Source organism: Panthera uncia (genome assembly GCF_023721935.1).
Source record: "Panthera uncia isolate 11264 chromosome D3 unlocalized genomic scaffold, Puncia_PCG_1.0 HiC_scaffold_8, whole genome shotgun sequence".
Lineage (NCBI taxonomy): Eukaryota > Metazoa > Chordata > Mammalia > Carnivora > Felidae > Panthera > Panthera uncia.
In genome coordinates, this window is record NW_026057586.1 from 84,553,260 (window position 1) to 84,569,373 (window position 16,114).

General features: G+C 47.1%; 1 protein-coding gene across 1 annotated transcript; it reads right to left on the bottom strand.

Annotated features, from left to right (window-relative positions):
- Positions 1–2,024: 2,024 nt before the first annotated feature.
- HCAR1 (hydroxycarboxylic acid receptor 1) lies at positions 2,025–7,106 on the bottom strand. The gene has a single exon (XM_049619437.1). It carries the CDS (start codon positions 6,289–6,291, stop codon positions 5,260–5,262), a length of 1,032 nt encoding a protein of 343 aa, XP_049475394.1. The 5' UTR covers positions 6,292–7,106; the 3' UTR covers positions 2,025–5,259.
- Positions 7,107–16,114: the final 9,008 nt, after the last annotated feature.

Consider the following 16,114-nt stretch of genomic DNA (forward strand, 5'->3'; position numbering starts at 1 on the left):
GGTCACGATCTCGCGGTCCGCGGGTTCGAGCCCCACGTCAGGCTCTGGGCTGATGGCTCGGAGCCTGGAGCCTGTTTCCGATTGTGTGTCTCCCTCTCTCTCTGCCCCTCCCCCGTTCATGCTCTGTCTCTCTCTGTCTCAAAAATAAATAAAAAACATTAATAAATAAATAAATAAATAAAAGAGTAAGCCTTGGGGCACCTGGGTGGCTCAGTTGGGTGCCTGGGAGACTTGGGGCTCAGGTCAGGATCTCACGGTTCATGAGCCCCACATCCGGCTCTCTGAGCAGAGCCTGCTTCAGAGCCTCTGTCCACCGCCCCCCGCCCCCCGCCCCTGCCACACTCACGCACTCTCTCTCTCTTAAAAACAAATAAATAAACTTAAAAAAAAAAAAAAAAAGCAAAGAATGACTGGCATGCTCAACATTTGAAAAAAAATAAATAAATAAAAGAGTAAGCCTTGGGATACCTGGGTGGGTTAATCACTGCAGCTTGTGAGTCTTGATCTCTAGGTTGTGAGTTCAAGCTCCACACTGGGTATAGAGATTACTTAAAAATAATAACAGATAAAAATGAAAATAGTAAAAGATCGTTTGGGTGGCTCAGTCGGTTGAACATCTGACTTCAGCTCAGGTCATGATCCCAGGGCTCATGGGTTCGAGCACCCCCGTTGGGCTCTATGCTGACAGCTGGGAGCCTGGAGCCTGTTTCAGATTCTGGGTCTCTCCCTCTCTCTCTGCCCCTCCCTTACTAGTGCTCTGTCTGTCTCTCAAAAATAAATAAACATTAAAAAAAATTTTTTTTAATAATAAAAGATCTTTAAAAAAAAAAAAAAAAGGCTTGGGGTACCCGGGTGGCTCAGTTGGTTAAGCGTCCGGCTTTGGCTCAGGTCATGATCTCATGGTTCATGGGTCCCAGCCCTGCGTCGGGCTCTGTGCTGACTGCTCAGAGCCTGGAGCCTGCTTCAGATTCTGTGTCTCCCTCCCCTCCCCTGCTTGCGCTCTGTCTCTCAAAAATAAATGAACATTAAAAATTTTTTAAATAAATTTTTAAAACGCTTACTCTCTCATCTTTTTCTTAAGATATTTGAATTTTTATTTTTAAGTAATCTCTGCACCCAACATGGGGCTGGAACTCACAACCCTTGAGAAGAAGAGTCACATGCTAGGCGCCCCTGTTTGTGTTCCTTAGGAAACAAAAGGTTCTTTTTTTTTTAACAAGCAAAGATAAAAATGTTTATTAAACAAACAAAGGCCTGTTGGCAAGAATGTGGAGGAAGGCTTTGTCGGTGGGAATGCAATCTGGTTCAACTTTGTGTTGGGCAATCTGGTGGTATCTATCAAGATTATAATGAAAACTCATATAAAAAGAGCTAATGCCAGATAATAGCAAGAGCTAACGGACAGAGGGTTTACTCTTCTGTCAGGCACTCTTCTGCATGCATTATACATCAAACTCAGTATTCAAAACAACCCTAAGGGGCAGGTACAACTCTTATCCTATCTAATGGGCAAGGAAAGTAAAGCATTGAGACGTTAAGTAACTTGTCCGAGGCCACACAGCTAGTGAGTGAAGGAGATAAGATCTGAACCCAGGTCGTCCAGCTCTAGGGTCTATGCTGTGAGCCACGATGTGCATTGTCTCACCCAGTATGCCTGTCCTTTAATCCAATACTTCCCGTGTCTCAGAATCTTCTTCCGAAAACTCTAGCACATGTGCCCAAAGATACATCATTCAGAATATTTACCATAGCATGGTGGCAATAGGGGAAAATTGGAAAGCACTTAAATGTCCATTAAAAGGCCATTGGTTAAATAATCCTTATGTGGTTTGTTTATACAATGAAATGGAGTTAAAAGCGAGATTGATCTCTGTTCTGATGTAGGAAGCTATCCATGACAAAAATAACTTGCAGATCTATTTGTGTATCATGCTTCGGCAAAACAAAACAAGATTTGTTATTTGTGGGCAAGTGTGTATTTACCCCAAATATTAGTCATCACCTCTAGGAAACGAGATTAAGGGGAACAACAGAAGGAAGACTTTTATTTCTCACTTGATATATTTGTTTTGAATTTTGAACAAAAACATATGTACCTTCAATAATTGCAGAGATTTTCATTCTTTTTTTTTTTTTAAAAGAAAAGACTCTGAGAGGCTATTCAAGAATATTCCATCAGGAAAAGTTGTGAATGGGGGCTCCTGGGTGACTCTGTTGGTTAAGCGTCTGACTCTTGGTTTCCGCTCAGGTCATGATCTCTCGGTTCGTGTTAATGAATTCGAACTCCATGTGGGGCTTTTTGCTGTCATTGTGGAGTCTGCTTGGGATTCTCTCTCTCTCTCTCTCTCTCTCCCTCTCTCTCTCTGCCCTTCCCCGGCTCGTGCTCTCCCGTTCTCTCTCTCTCTCTCTTAGATGAATAAATAAACTTAAAAAAAAAAAAAAGAAGAAGAGTTATGAGCAGACCTTCTTTCTCTCTCTCCGCAGTGGATCTCATGGCTTGATCTCTCACCAAGGGGCTGCAGTCCCGCCCCCCAGCCCCCAGGACCTTTCATTCCAGTCCTGTGGACCTTTCCGAAGCTCCCTAACAAGCTGCTTCCTCACCATGCCCCTCTCGCTGGGATACCTTTTCCCACTGAGTCACCTGCCTGCCTCCTTTGCATCCTTCAGGGCTAAGTTCAGAGTCATTTTCTCTGAGAAGCCCTCTCCAACCCCCACGGCCAGGATGAAGGCCCCTGGGCTCTGCCGCAGGGCCCTGTGCTTACCACTTTCACACGGTTACCCCCAAATGGTTGTTTGATTCTTTCCCCCCGGATTCTACAATAGAACCCACAGGGGCAGGGGCTGTGTTTTCCATTCGTGTTTCTACTGTGCCTCGTCCGGAGCCAGTGCCTAAAAAATGTTCCTTGAAAGGGAATGAATGAGTGAGTGAGTGAGTGAATGAATGAATCTTTACAAGGGACAAAATGTTAACTCCTTCCCACTCCTACCGTATCATCACTGGAAGGTGAGTACAGTTAGGTCCATGCGTGAGCCCATCTGTCTGTTCTACTCCATGCCAACCTGTGTATATGTTTATAAATGCATCTATAAAATTAGGGCCCCAGCTTCATGGATGAGCTCAAAAGGGTTCTGTGTTTACTCAAACAAAGCTATACTCCTCTTCCTCACCATTTCTGAAGAACACCTGATAAGATTTCTTTTTCATCACATTCTGTGAATTTAAAAAGGGCAGTAAAATCAGAGTCTAGACTGTGTTTGGGTTTTATCATTTTCCTTTCTTTTTGTTTGTTATTGCTGTTTTTTTAGTGAGAGCCTCTGCCTACCGTGAACTTCTGGATTTTTTAGGCTTTTTTCCCTGGGAGGGTAAAGTCTTACGAGTCTTTTAACTAATATAGGCTCACACGCAGGATGCGGACTTTCTTTTGGAACCGTTTTTATGGAGAGGAAGCAACAAAGGGGCAGTCCAGGAAAGAATTCTAAGTAGGGATAGAATTAAAAGCCGAAGTGTGGGCTTTCCCAGATTTCTTTCAGGAGGATGTATGGTTCTCTGAAGATGGGAAGAATCCTGTTTTCACTCCCCCCACCCACCCACCCTCTGCCAGGCAGCTGGGGAGGGCGGGGGCGGGAATTCAGGTAGTCACAATACAGCAACTTAGGAGTTCTGAACCCCGTGGGAAATTGCTTTTGTGCCTCAATATCTTGGTGCGTAAAATGTGTTAATGTCGTAAGTCACAATATTGAGTGCTCCCTGCCAGACACTGTTTAATGCTTCACAGGCACTTATTCATTCAAATACTTATTAAGCACCTACTATGTGCAGACACTCTCCTGAGCCCTGGGGATATGACAGCGAACAAAATCCAGTGAGTGGTGGAGCTAGGATTCCAATTTAAGGTTCATCTGACTTTCCAGAGCCCTTACTTTTCGGCACTGAGCTGTGTAGTGTCTCTGCAGAAGGAAATAATAAAGACAGCCGATAGGAGTGTTTCGAGGCCAGAGCACGAAAAGCTGGAAAGGTCATCTAGTGCAGAGAGCACCCTGAACATTTGAGAAAGTGTAAATAAAAGAGCCAAGAATGGCTTTCACCACTTTGTGGCTTGAGAACAGAGTTAAGGTTGGCTTTGAATCTTTCCCCCTAATCCAGAGCAAGGACAGTCTGTCATTCCATAGAACCATCTAGTTTTGAGGGCTCCAGGTACATATGTGGGAAATTCATGTGCGTAGGGGACGTCACCCTTTCCACCCTTCAGTGTTTGTTCAGAATCCTGCAATAGGAGGAATACGCTGATGTTTGCACAGAACAGGTCTAGAAACTATATTCAGTGAGAGGGTGAGGGTATTAACCCCTCTGTTTGCTCCCCACCCCCAACCCCACCAAGATACTTTGCTGTCACACAGGAATCGACTAATGACCCTCCAGGTAAAGGGGATAGTAGCACAGTGCCTCACACAAAACATGAACTCAGTAAGTACTTGCAGAAGGAATGAATAAATGATTTCAACTCACAGTCACATAACAAGCAGTCAAAAGCGATCACATTGCACGCAGCCCATCCCAAAGGTCAACCGAGTTTTTTCACGCACTCAGCTCCCACTGGAAAGATCAGGGGAGGTAAACCTATCCCTCAGCATCTTCTTTGAAATGCAACGACTTGCGGAAACATGTGGAGCTTCAAGAAGGTCAGAGCAGACTGTTTTGCCGTCCTTCTTCTTGGGCTGCTGAGAAATCAGAAACATACCCAGGCACCCTGTGGACATGAAAATCGTCAGGATCCGGACGTCCCCATAAAGATGTCACTCAGCCCGAAATAAAGGTATTGACTCACTCAGGTTTCTAGTTTCTAAAACGATGACTTGAGAGAGGATAGGAAATACTGCCAAGTCATGAAGTTCACGACCTCCCCCAGACAGGGAACGTGACTCCTTCAAACATCGGTGCCTGTTCACCCAGCCGATTAAAACTACACAGGAGCCGAGCTCTTCTTAATTAACGTCCCTCCTTTTTAACACACACATGCCCTTCTCCATGCACATATTGTCCCGTCATAGCAATTGGGGCGTAGAAAGGCAAGTGACTCACTTGTCAACCACAACCTTCCAAAAAGGCATAGTAACCTGAATTTCGTTTCCAACAGAGTGAGGATCCAGTTAAGAAAGGGTGGCCTTTTCAATAGACTCTCACCCCTTAGCATGAACCATCCTAAGTCGCCAGTCTGTCTGTCCTCCTTGGCGTTGTCCGTCTGTCTGTTTCACTGCCATTCAACACATCTGGAGATCCCACTGCACGTCGGATTGGCTCTGGAAGCTGTTTGCCACACTGGCACAACTCTTGCGACAGAGGTTGGAAATTGGCATCTCTTCTGGCCTCTGGGTCTTGGAGCGTCCCGGATTCTTAGGTCTCAAACTGCGCATTTTGAGCTTGGTGTAGAATTTGGGGAACGAGGGACTCGAAAAATAATACACCAGCGGGTCCAGCATGCTGTTCATATAGGTGAAGCTGAGGGTCACGTGCAGGGCTACGTGGACGGAGGGGTCACAGGCACTCGAGGGCACCGTCCAGAGGAAATAGAGCCTGGCCGACACGCTGGGCAGATAGCACGTGACGAACACAACCGCCACCACCGTGATGAACCGGATGGCCTTCTTCATCCGAGTCTGCCTGGCCAGCTGCTGCCTCTGCTTCAGGCTCCAAATAATCTTGCAGGAGCAAAACAGGATGACACCGAGGGGCAGGAAGAACTCCAGCTGGAACATGATGTCGTGCCAGCCGTTGGCCGACTCCATGATGAAGCTCTCGCAAGATACGGTGTCTTCTTGCACACACAGATGGTTCTCCATCAAAAGGTAGAGGGTCCCCAGGATGACCACGGTCCAAAGGGCAGACACGATGCCGGCGGCAGCCCGGTTGGAGATGGCGTTCACCAGGTGGTGGGGGTGGACCACCTTGAAGTACCTGTCCACCGCCACCACCGTGAGGAAGACGATGCTCCCGGCCCTGTTCATGGCCAGCATGAAGAGGGCCACCCGGCAGGGAATGTCCTCAAAGGCCCACTGCCTCTGTCTCCAGTAGTAGTCCGTCCGGAAGGGCAGGCAGATCATGAGAAGGAAGTCGGCCACGGCCAGGTTGAAAAGGTAAATGGTGCTCGGCTTCCAGGTCTTCATGCAGAAGCAGAAACCGCACAGGGCGACGCCGTTGCCCAGGGCGCCAAGCACGAAGGCCACGATCAGCAGCGGGGGCATCACCTGAGAGATGGGGTCCCCCTCGATGAGGCAGCACGACCCGTTGTCCATGGTGGACGGAGGACGGGGGTTCTGCGTGCCGGGCGGCCCCGGGAGCCCCCACAAAGACAGGTGCCGATCGGAACGCTACCACTCACCGGGCTGCTGGTTTTCTCCCTTCTCCACCCCGGGATGCGGGCGGACGCGGACTGCAGGTGCGGGTGGATGCGGCCGCCGCCAGGAGGCCAGGAACGTCAGCCGGGAAAGGAGAGGCTCGGGGAGGTCCGTTCGTCTCCGGCTGTCCCAGGCCGGGAGAAGCGGGTGGCACCGCGAGGCTTTGAGGCGCAGGCGGTCACTTCTGGGAAGCGGTGGGCAGGTCCAGAAGGACTCATGCTGCGGCCCCGGCCCCGCGGTGATTTTTCTCTGCGGCCTCACTCTGCTCTTCAGACTCCTGTGCTGGAGAGCGTGCAGGGCCGCCCAGAAGGCACGAGAAAAGCTTGTTTGTCCTCCCTCCCGGTGGAGAAATACAAACATTTCCTGGAGCCGTTCTGGGCCTCTGCCTTTGCTTTCCTCCCCTAACCTTTGCCTGACTGCCCCGTCCGCCCCCCATCCCATGGGGCGCTCCCAGGCGGTGCCAGAGGGGGAGGCCTTGCTCCGCAGCTCCTCAGAGCCGTTTCCTGTGCCCACACCCAAAAATAAGGCACGCAGAAGTCAGAAGCGTCAGGGGAGGAGAAAAAGCTCTAAAACCGGCACCCGCCGGCTGTCATTAGAAAAGCTCCGTGAAGCGTGACATCTTTCCTTCCCTCCGTTCGTACCTCCTGCCCTTTGCATCCTTCCCTGGACCCAAGTGACCTGTTGCACAATGAGCAGGACCACGCAATGGACGTGAAGCCACCTCTCATGTGCCTGTCCCCACGCAGCGGCCTCTCGGGGAGTCAGTTCCTCCCTCAGCTGTTTGCAAAAGAGGATTTGGCTCGGAGTGTCCCGCTGGCCCAAAACCATGATAGATATGCTTTTAATTTTAACTGTCGGCTGCGCCCGTTGGTGGGGGGAGTGAGGGCCGGGCAGTTGGTCCGAGAGCCTATCTCTAAAATAATCACGGGTAAAATTAGACTGCACCCAAGACTGGAGTCTTTGCTAAAATTTCCTACCCTTCGGTTTGCTAGATGATCCACCTGCCCCTGTGCCTTTCAGCTCCCAGCTTAGGAAAGGGGTGCAGGGGAGGGAAACGCATTGAAAGGAGGCATACACGCCTTCTTCCAGATGCTGATTAAAGCGAAGCTCTTCCCACTGAATCCTGGATCCAGGTCAGTCCCACGACATCCCCCCCCAACCCCACCATGATCGCTGTCACCTCCCACTTGGGGGAAATATTGAGAGACTTTCCCGAGTGGTTTCCTTTCCTCTAATCTATTCCCTGTAATCCCTCCCCTGTACCACAGTGTGATTTTTCTAAAGCTCAGATGTGATCACATCCTTTTTTTTTTTTTTTTTTTTTTTAACTTAACCTTCATTTGCTCACTTCAAGCTGCCAAGGTGATCGCTGTATGACTCGTGAGCTATATCTGGTTCTAAAGCCAGTTGGATTTGGGCCACATGTTTGTTTCTTTGTTTTTTTAGATTTTTTTTTTTTTATTTGAAAGTGAGAGAGCAAGCAGGGGAGAGGGACAGAGGAGAGAGAGAGAGAGAGAGAGAGAGAGAATCTTAAGCAGACTTAATGCTCAGCTCCGACGGGCCATATGTTTTAAAGAGCTAGGACTGGGGCACCTGGGTGGCTCAGTCGGTTAAGCCTCTGACTTTGGCTCAGGTCACGATCTCGCAGTTTGGGAGTTCGAGTTCTGTACTGGGCTCTGTGCTGATAGCTCAGAGCCTGGAGCCTTTTTAGGATTTTGTGTCTCCCTCTATCTCTGTCTCTCTGCCCCTCCCCTGCTCTCTCCCCCTCTCTCTCAAAAGTAAAATAAAAACATTTTTAAAAATTAAAAAAAAATTTTTTTAGAAAGCTAGGACTGTCCTATAAAAACCTGGATTTCCAGAGCGTCTCGGAAAACTGGAAGACCTGGCTGCTCTGGGCCAATAGTCCCACATCGTAACAATCAGCTGGAGCCAAGAGTGGCTGCTCCCCTGAGACAGAGTAAGACTTTCCCACTTTGCCCCAGTCCTTACCACTCCCTATTGCCTGGGCAGCTTCACTCATTCACATGCCTGGTATCTGTGGGATTTTAAGTTTGCACCTCTGCTCTGGGCTAAAGGTCACATTCCTCAGATTGGTATACCAGGCCCTTCACAGATGGTTCTCCAACTACCTTTCCAATGCCCTTTTCCTACTTTTTCTCCTCATATGTCACTTGTCTCATAACTTCTAATAAATAAGTGTCCAGCAAACATGCCTATGTAGCTGCCCCACTCATCCAAGAGGTCCTTGGAGACAAAATCCATGCTCTTGGTGAATACCTTAATGTGGTCAGGCTGGAATTTTCAACAAATGGAAAATGGTCCTCATCTGTGTAAGCAGATACTGTCAAGGTTCTTGTAAACACGAGTGCTTCCCTTTTCTCAAATGACAAACACCTACCTTTCTTTTTCACATTGTTTGTCTTGCCAAATCACCTTCTCTTTCTCTTTGACTGCAGAATTCACTGGAAGGGAGAGGATTAGGAAGATACAGGTTTCCATTTCCCTGAAAGTCTGCTGTTGATAACAAGGGAGGCTGGGCCTATGTGGGGCTTGGGGTATATGGGAAGTCTCTGTACCTTCCCCTCAATTTTGCTGTGAATGTAAAACTGCTCTTAAAAAAAGAGTCTTAAAGGAAACACATAACAAATTAATTGCTTTGAGAAGAAACAAACAGGGCAAAGAAAAAAATTTAAAAAATAAAAAATAAATTTAAATAAACTTTAAAAGGAGCCTTAAAAAGTTTAAACCAAATTTTACTGCTGACCGTATTTTCGCTCCTAGCTACTAATCACAGTGCCTGGTGCAAAGCAGAGGCTTTATTGATGTCAGAATGCTTATTCAATGAACCTCTGAGGTGTTTTTACTAGATGCTTCCCCCAGATAAGAAAGGTATTATTCGCTGTGTGGAGCTGAATGTTTAGTAGGGGAAATGAGACAAGTCCATAAATGACAATTTAACAAAGCACATTGAATAAGCCTATTTTTCAAGTTGTAGTGGACACAGAACAGATGATATGTGAGATTATTGTGGATGATACGGAGTCAGATACATTTGTATTTTGACTTTGTAGCTACGACTTTAATATGTGTTTGAAAAAAAATACAACTGGTCCATCGGAGTTTTGAGAACGAGGGGAGTGAAGGACAGCTGTTAAAATTTCTCGGGGACAGAAATGGAAGGAACAGACATTCCAGACCAAACGAAGAGTGTGGAAGAAGTAAGGCTGGAGAGGCGTTTGAGGGGCTTGGAACCTGGAGTCTACGTCACAGAACCATTAGGATAAAACAGGCCTCGCTGAGTGGGGCTGTCTTCCGAGGGCGTTTGGACTCAGTAGGGGCGGGGAGCCACTTTGGAGTGGGGGAATAGTTGAAAGAGAGAAAAGGGAAGCAACGGGCTTTTGTTGCCCACCCCCTTCTCTTGTCTGCTCTGGAGTCACAGAGCTTCCTGTTTTTTGTCCCCAGGTATCCTGCAGACTCCAACCCACAAGTCCTTTCTAGTGTGTTCTGTGGTAAGCCACAGAGCAGGTATTATTGAGGAACGAGGGCCTCCAGATAACTGAAGCCCCTTCCCTTAAGTACTAACGCTGAAAAAAAATAGTTTCTTATCCTCTTCCTCAGATTCCACCTCAGACAAGGGGAACAGTCTGCACCATCCATTTAGCCACAAGCCATCAGCTTGGTTCCCTCTTCTCCACTCACCACAATCCCCAATCTGTCAACCACATGCCCCAAATGTCTCTCCACCCTATTGCTATCACTTTGACTAATCCAAGGTTCTGGAGGAACACAATCATCTCATCTCCTCCTGTCTTGTTCCTCCTTCAATCCATTTCCAAAACTCAAATCTGTTGACGCGACTCATCTGGATGAATGTTCCGGCAGCTTCCCTGTTGTCCTTAGCAGGGAGTTCAAGATGGCTGACAAGGCACCGTAGGAACTGACCTGGACACCTCCCATAGAAGCTTTACTCTGTCTAGTATCCAAAAGCTGTCTTTTTTTTTTCAAATGTTTATTTATTTTGGGGGGTGGGGGAGGGACAGAGAGAGAGAGAGAGAGAGAGAGAGAGAGAATCCCAAGCAGGTTCCATATCCAGCGCAGAGCCTGATCTCAGGACCCTGAGATCACTACCTGAGCTGAAAGCAAGGGTCAGATGCTTAACTGACTGAGCCCCCCAGGCACCCCCCAAAGGCTGTCTTCTAGGAACTGCTGGGGACATACTTCCTTCCCTCTTAGTCTTGGATAACTCCTCCTTTGTCAGCCTCAGCCTAGACTAGCATCTTCCAACAGAAGATATCACAACGATGGACACGCTCCGTGAGGTTCATGTAACTATGAAGGAATTGAAATGGGGCTAGTAGGACCTGAATTTTCAATATTATTTAATTAATTTGCCGTTGAAAAGCCACATGTGGTTTGCGGCGATCACACTTCCTACAACTGCCAGGCCTTCTGTGAATCTCGCTCTCCAGTCTGGATTAGGCTGTGTTCCTCGTTGCCGCTTCTGGCACGCATACACTTACCACACATTCTTGTAATGGTTTACTCGTGTGTCTCCCGCAGCCTCTGTCCCTAGGAAGACAAACACTGGATCTGGTTCAGCTTTGCAAGCCCAGAACATAACCCCACGCCTGACCCCACAGGGACACTCGGTAAGTCAGCCCTGAATAAATGAACTAATGAACACATGATCCCAGACTTCTGGAGTTTACTTCTTTTTTTTTTTTTTTTTTAAGTTTATTTATTTATTTGAGAGAGAGAGACAGCAGAGGAGAGGCAGATAGAGAGAGAGAGAGAGAGAGAGGAAGAGAGAGAATCCCAAGCAGGCTCCACGCTGTCAGCACAGAGTCCGACACGGGGCTCAAACTCACAAACCGTGACATCGTGACCTGAGCCAAAATCAAGAGTCGGATGCTTAACCGACCTAGCCACCTCCCCCCCGCCCCGCCCCCAGGTGCCTCTCTGCGGTTTATTCCCCTCCTGGCTGTGAGGAGACACCACCGAACAGGAAACGCGGGTTAAGAAACTTGAGAATACACCTGCCGGACTGATTTGGAGCTCTTGGGCCCTGCATGCCCCCCTCCTCCAGTGTTTTCCAAGATGACATTTCACTTTATGGACATTCCTGTGGGGCTGCCTAGCAAGCGTCAGGAGGAAGAACTGTGTGGTACCGTATTCGAAAGACATACGACGCCCCGCCGTGCGTTCCTCCCTTCCTCCCACACTGCTGCCACCTTCACTCTGCCGGACGTGTGCCATTTTGTTTCCACATCAAGCAAGGTTCTGTGTCACCAGCCGGGTGGCCTACGATTCAACTCAAGTGCGGACCCCACTGGTTAGAGGCTCGCTGCCCCCCAATGACATGCCAATCACCAGTTGTAGGTTCCCAGGTTCCCCACAATTTTTGTCTGACTTGGTTACAACTTGAGGTTGCCATGACCCCTCTCTCCGGATTCTGTCATATACTAAAACAGCCACTGGAGCTCAGGAAACACACGTATGTGTGTTTACCAGTTTATTATGTAATAAAGCATGTGGTAAAGGATATAGATGAGCAGCCAGATGAAGAGGTATATAGGGTGAGGTCTGGAAGGGTCCCAAGTGCAGGAAGTTCTGTCCTCATGGAGTTGGGCTGTGTCACCCTCCTGGTTCATGGAAGCTCACCAGCCCAGAAGCCCCCAAATCCCATTCAACTGGGATTTTTACGGAGGCTGCGTCATATAGACAGGATAGATTATTAACTCCATTTCCAATCTCTCTCCCCTCTCTAGAGGAATCAGGGCGGGTAGGGTTGAAAATTCCAAGCTTTTCATCGTGGCTGGATCTTTTTGGTGACCAGCCCTCAACGAGGAGCTCAGGCGCTCCCCAAGAATCACCTCATTAGAGCAAAAGACACTCCAGGAAATGCCAAGCGACATAGGAGCTCAGTGTCAGATGCTCCTACCACTCAGGAAATTCCGAGAGATTGAGGAGCTTTGTGTCGGGAATGAGGGGCAGAGAAGCCATATATCTATTTCTTATTATTTCACAGGTAGAAATCCAGGGCCCCTGCTTCCCCCACAAGCCCAGAGTATGTGGCTGTATTAGCTTCCTGGGACGGCTGCAACAAATTATCCTAAGCTGGGAGGCTTCAAACAACAGAAATGTATTCCCCTACAGTTCTGGAGACTAGAAGGTGCCAGCAGAGGCTGTGCTCCTACCAAAGGCTCTAGGGGGTAGCTGGCTCCTTGCCTCTTCCAGATGATGGTGGCTGTCTGCCCTCCTTGGCCTGTGGCCCCATGGCTCCACTCTCTGGCTCCAGGGTCATGTGGTCTTCTCTGTGTGCCTTTTTTTTTTTTTTTTTAAATATAAAATTTAGTGTCAAATTGGTTTCCATACAGCACCCAGTGTTCATCCCAACAGGTGTCCTCCTCGATGCCCATCACCCACTTTCCCCTCCCTCCCACCCTGCATCAGCCCTCAGTTTATTCGCAGTTTTTAAGTGTCTCTTATGGTTTGCCTCCTCCCTCTCTAACCTTTTTTTTCCCTTCCCCTCCCCCATGGGTTTCTGTTACGTTTCTAAGGATCCACATAAGAGTGAAAACACATGGTATCTGTCTTTCTCCGTATGACTTATTTCACTTAGCATCACACTCTCCAGTTCCGTCCACGTTGCTACAAAGGGCCAGATTTCATTCTTTCTCATTGCCGCGTAGTACTCCATTGTGCATATAAACCACAATTTTTTAATCCATTCGTCAGTTGATGGACATTTAGGCTCTTTCCACAATTTGGCTATTGTTGAGAGTGCTGCTATAAACACTGGGGTACGAGTGCCCCTATGCATCAGCAGCACTCCTGTATCCCTTGGGTAAATTCCTAGCAGTGCTACTGCTGGGTCATAGGGTAGGTCTATTTTGAATTTTCTGAGGAACCTCCACACTGTTTTCCAGAGCGGCTGCACCAGTTTGCATTCCCACCAACAGTGCAAGAGGGTTCCCGTTTCTCCACATCCTCTCCAGCATCTATAGCCTCCTGATTTGTTCAGTTTAGCCACTCTGACTGGCGTGAGGTGATATCTCAGTGTGCTTTTGATTTGTATTTCCCTGATGAGGAGTGACGTTGAGCATCCTTTCGTGTGCCTTTTGGCCATCTGGGTGCCTCTTATAAGGACACTTGTCATTGGATTTAGGGCCCAGATAATCCAGAATGATCTCATCTCGGGGTCATTTGCTTCATTACATCTGCAAAACTCCTTTTCCAAATAAAGTCATGTTCACAGTTTTCAGGGGTGAGGCTGCAGACATATCTTTTGTGGGGGTGGAAACCATTCAACCCACAGCTACAACCCACTGCCCAACCCACCACAACCCATTGACCTTTCCAGTGTAAATGTGTGCGTCCTTGAATTCCTGTCTCTACCCAACTATTTCAAAATGGCCTCTCTGGAAGGGAGAAGAAATTACTGACGGAATTTAAGGACTGAGTGATTTACCATATGTTTTGTTTGTTGTGCTCTGTAGCCCTGCAGCCCAGGGGAAAATTGGGGGCCCAACAGTTAGGCAGAGGGGCAGTGTAATGGGGTTGGTGAGGGGTTTACCCTGAGCTGACACAAGGTCTAACAGGAACTTCCTTGCCGTTTCAAAATGAGTCTTAAAAATTGTGAGCAATGAGTTTTTTTCCAACATACGAAGTGTAAGAGAAATTAAAGAGAGAAGGAGAGGGGCGCCTGCGTGGCTCAGTCGGTTAAGCATCCAACTTCGTCTCAGGTCATGATCTCGCGGTTTGTGGGTTCAAGCCCCGCGTCAGGCTCTGTGCTGACAGCTCGGAGCCTGGAGCCTGCGTCAGATTCTGTGTCTCCCTCTCTCTCTGCCCTTCCTCTGCCTGTGCTCTGTGTTACTCTCTCTGTCTCTCAAAAATAAATAAACATTTAAAAATTTAAAAAGAGAAAGAAAGGGAGAAACTATAGATTCAAAGAGGTTTAAGAGATATATTAACCAAGTTTTTGGACCCTGGCTCAATTCCAAGGGTCAAAAAGTATGAGACATTTGGGGAAATCTGAACACTGATTGGCTAATTCAAGAATGATTGCTAATTGTTGTCAGTATGGTAACGGTATTTCAGTTGTGCTTAAAGAAATATTTCCTTATCTTTTAGAAATAATATGTGTAGATGAACTGATACAATATTTAGGATGTGCAGGAGAGGTGCAGAAATATAAAAGGAGAGGTTATGAGTTTTTCTATTGTTGTAGCTGGATTGAGGAGGCATGGACATTCGTTATCTATTCCCCCTGCTTGTATATATTTTCCATAACAAAAGGTAAAAAAAGTTGAAAGCAACTTAAATCTTTATCAATATGGAATGGGATAAATTATAGTGACTTCACTCAATATATCACTGTGTACTTATTTTTTTAAAAAAAAGGTGGCATTCATTTGTATAACAATCCCTTGGGCCAGGCCCTGTTCTAAGCATCTCTGCTATCCATACAGAATGAGACTGAATTATAAGTACTGACCCAGAAAGATGCCCAAGATAGATTGTTAAGTGTAAAACAAAAACAAAACACACACAAAAATGCACCTGAATCTGTGTAGCATACTCCCATTTTTGGATGTTAAAAACATAATAGACCAGCCCTTAGATGCTCCTGAAGGGCATGGAAAATGGTTCAGTGGCTGTGAAAAACAATTTAGCGATTCCTCAAAAAATTAACCGTGGAGTTGGCATATGACCCAGCAATTCCACTCCTAGGTATATATTCCAAAGAACCGAAAACAGGACTCAAAAAATACTTGTGCATGAATGCTCATGGCAGCACCAATCACAATAGCCAAAAGGTGGTGTGATAGTTTCTTTTATATGCCAACTTGGGTGTACCCGAATATTTGGTCAAATATTTTAGATGTTCCTGTGAAGGTGTCTTTTGGATGAGATTAACACTTATTTATTCCTTTATTTTAAAAATTTTTAAGTTTTATTTATTTTAAGAGAAAGAGAGAGAGAGAGAGAGAGAACACATTTGGAAGACCAGAGACAGAGGGAAAGAAAGAGAATCCCAAGTTGGCTCTGCATTGTCAGTGCAGAGCCCAATATGGGGCTTGAACTCACGAACTATGAGCTCATGACCCGAGTCAGAGACAACCGACTGGGCCACCCACATGCCTAGATGAGGTTAACATTTGAATTGGTGAACTTAAAAAATATTTTTTTTTAATCTTGATTTATTTGTTTTGAGGGGGAGGTGGGGCAGAGAGAGGGGGAGAGAGAATCCTAAGCCATCTCCACACAGTCAGGGCAGAGCCCAATGTGGGGCTTGATGTGGGGTTCACTCCCACGAACCGTGAGAACATGACGTGAGCTAAAATCAAGAGTCGGATGCTCAACCGACTAAGCCATCCAGATGCCCTTAAACTGGTGAACTTTTTCAAAAAGCAGACTGCTGTCTATAATGTGGGTGAGCCTCATCCAATCAGTTGAAGGGCTTACTAGAACAAAGACTGACCTTCCCAAGCAAAAAGGAATTCTGCCAGCAGATGGCCTTCCTTGCAGAGTTGACTGCAATGTCAGCTCTTCCCTGGGCATCCAAACTGCCAGCCTATCCTGCAGATTTTGAACTTGCCAGTCTCCATAACTCGCATAAGCCAATTCCTTAAAATAAACCTCTCTCCGAATATATACACATCCTATTTGTTCGGTTTCTCTGAAGAACAATGACTAATACAGGTGGAAACAATCCAAA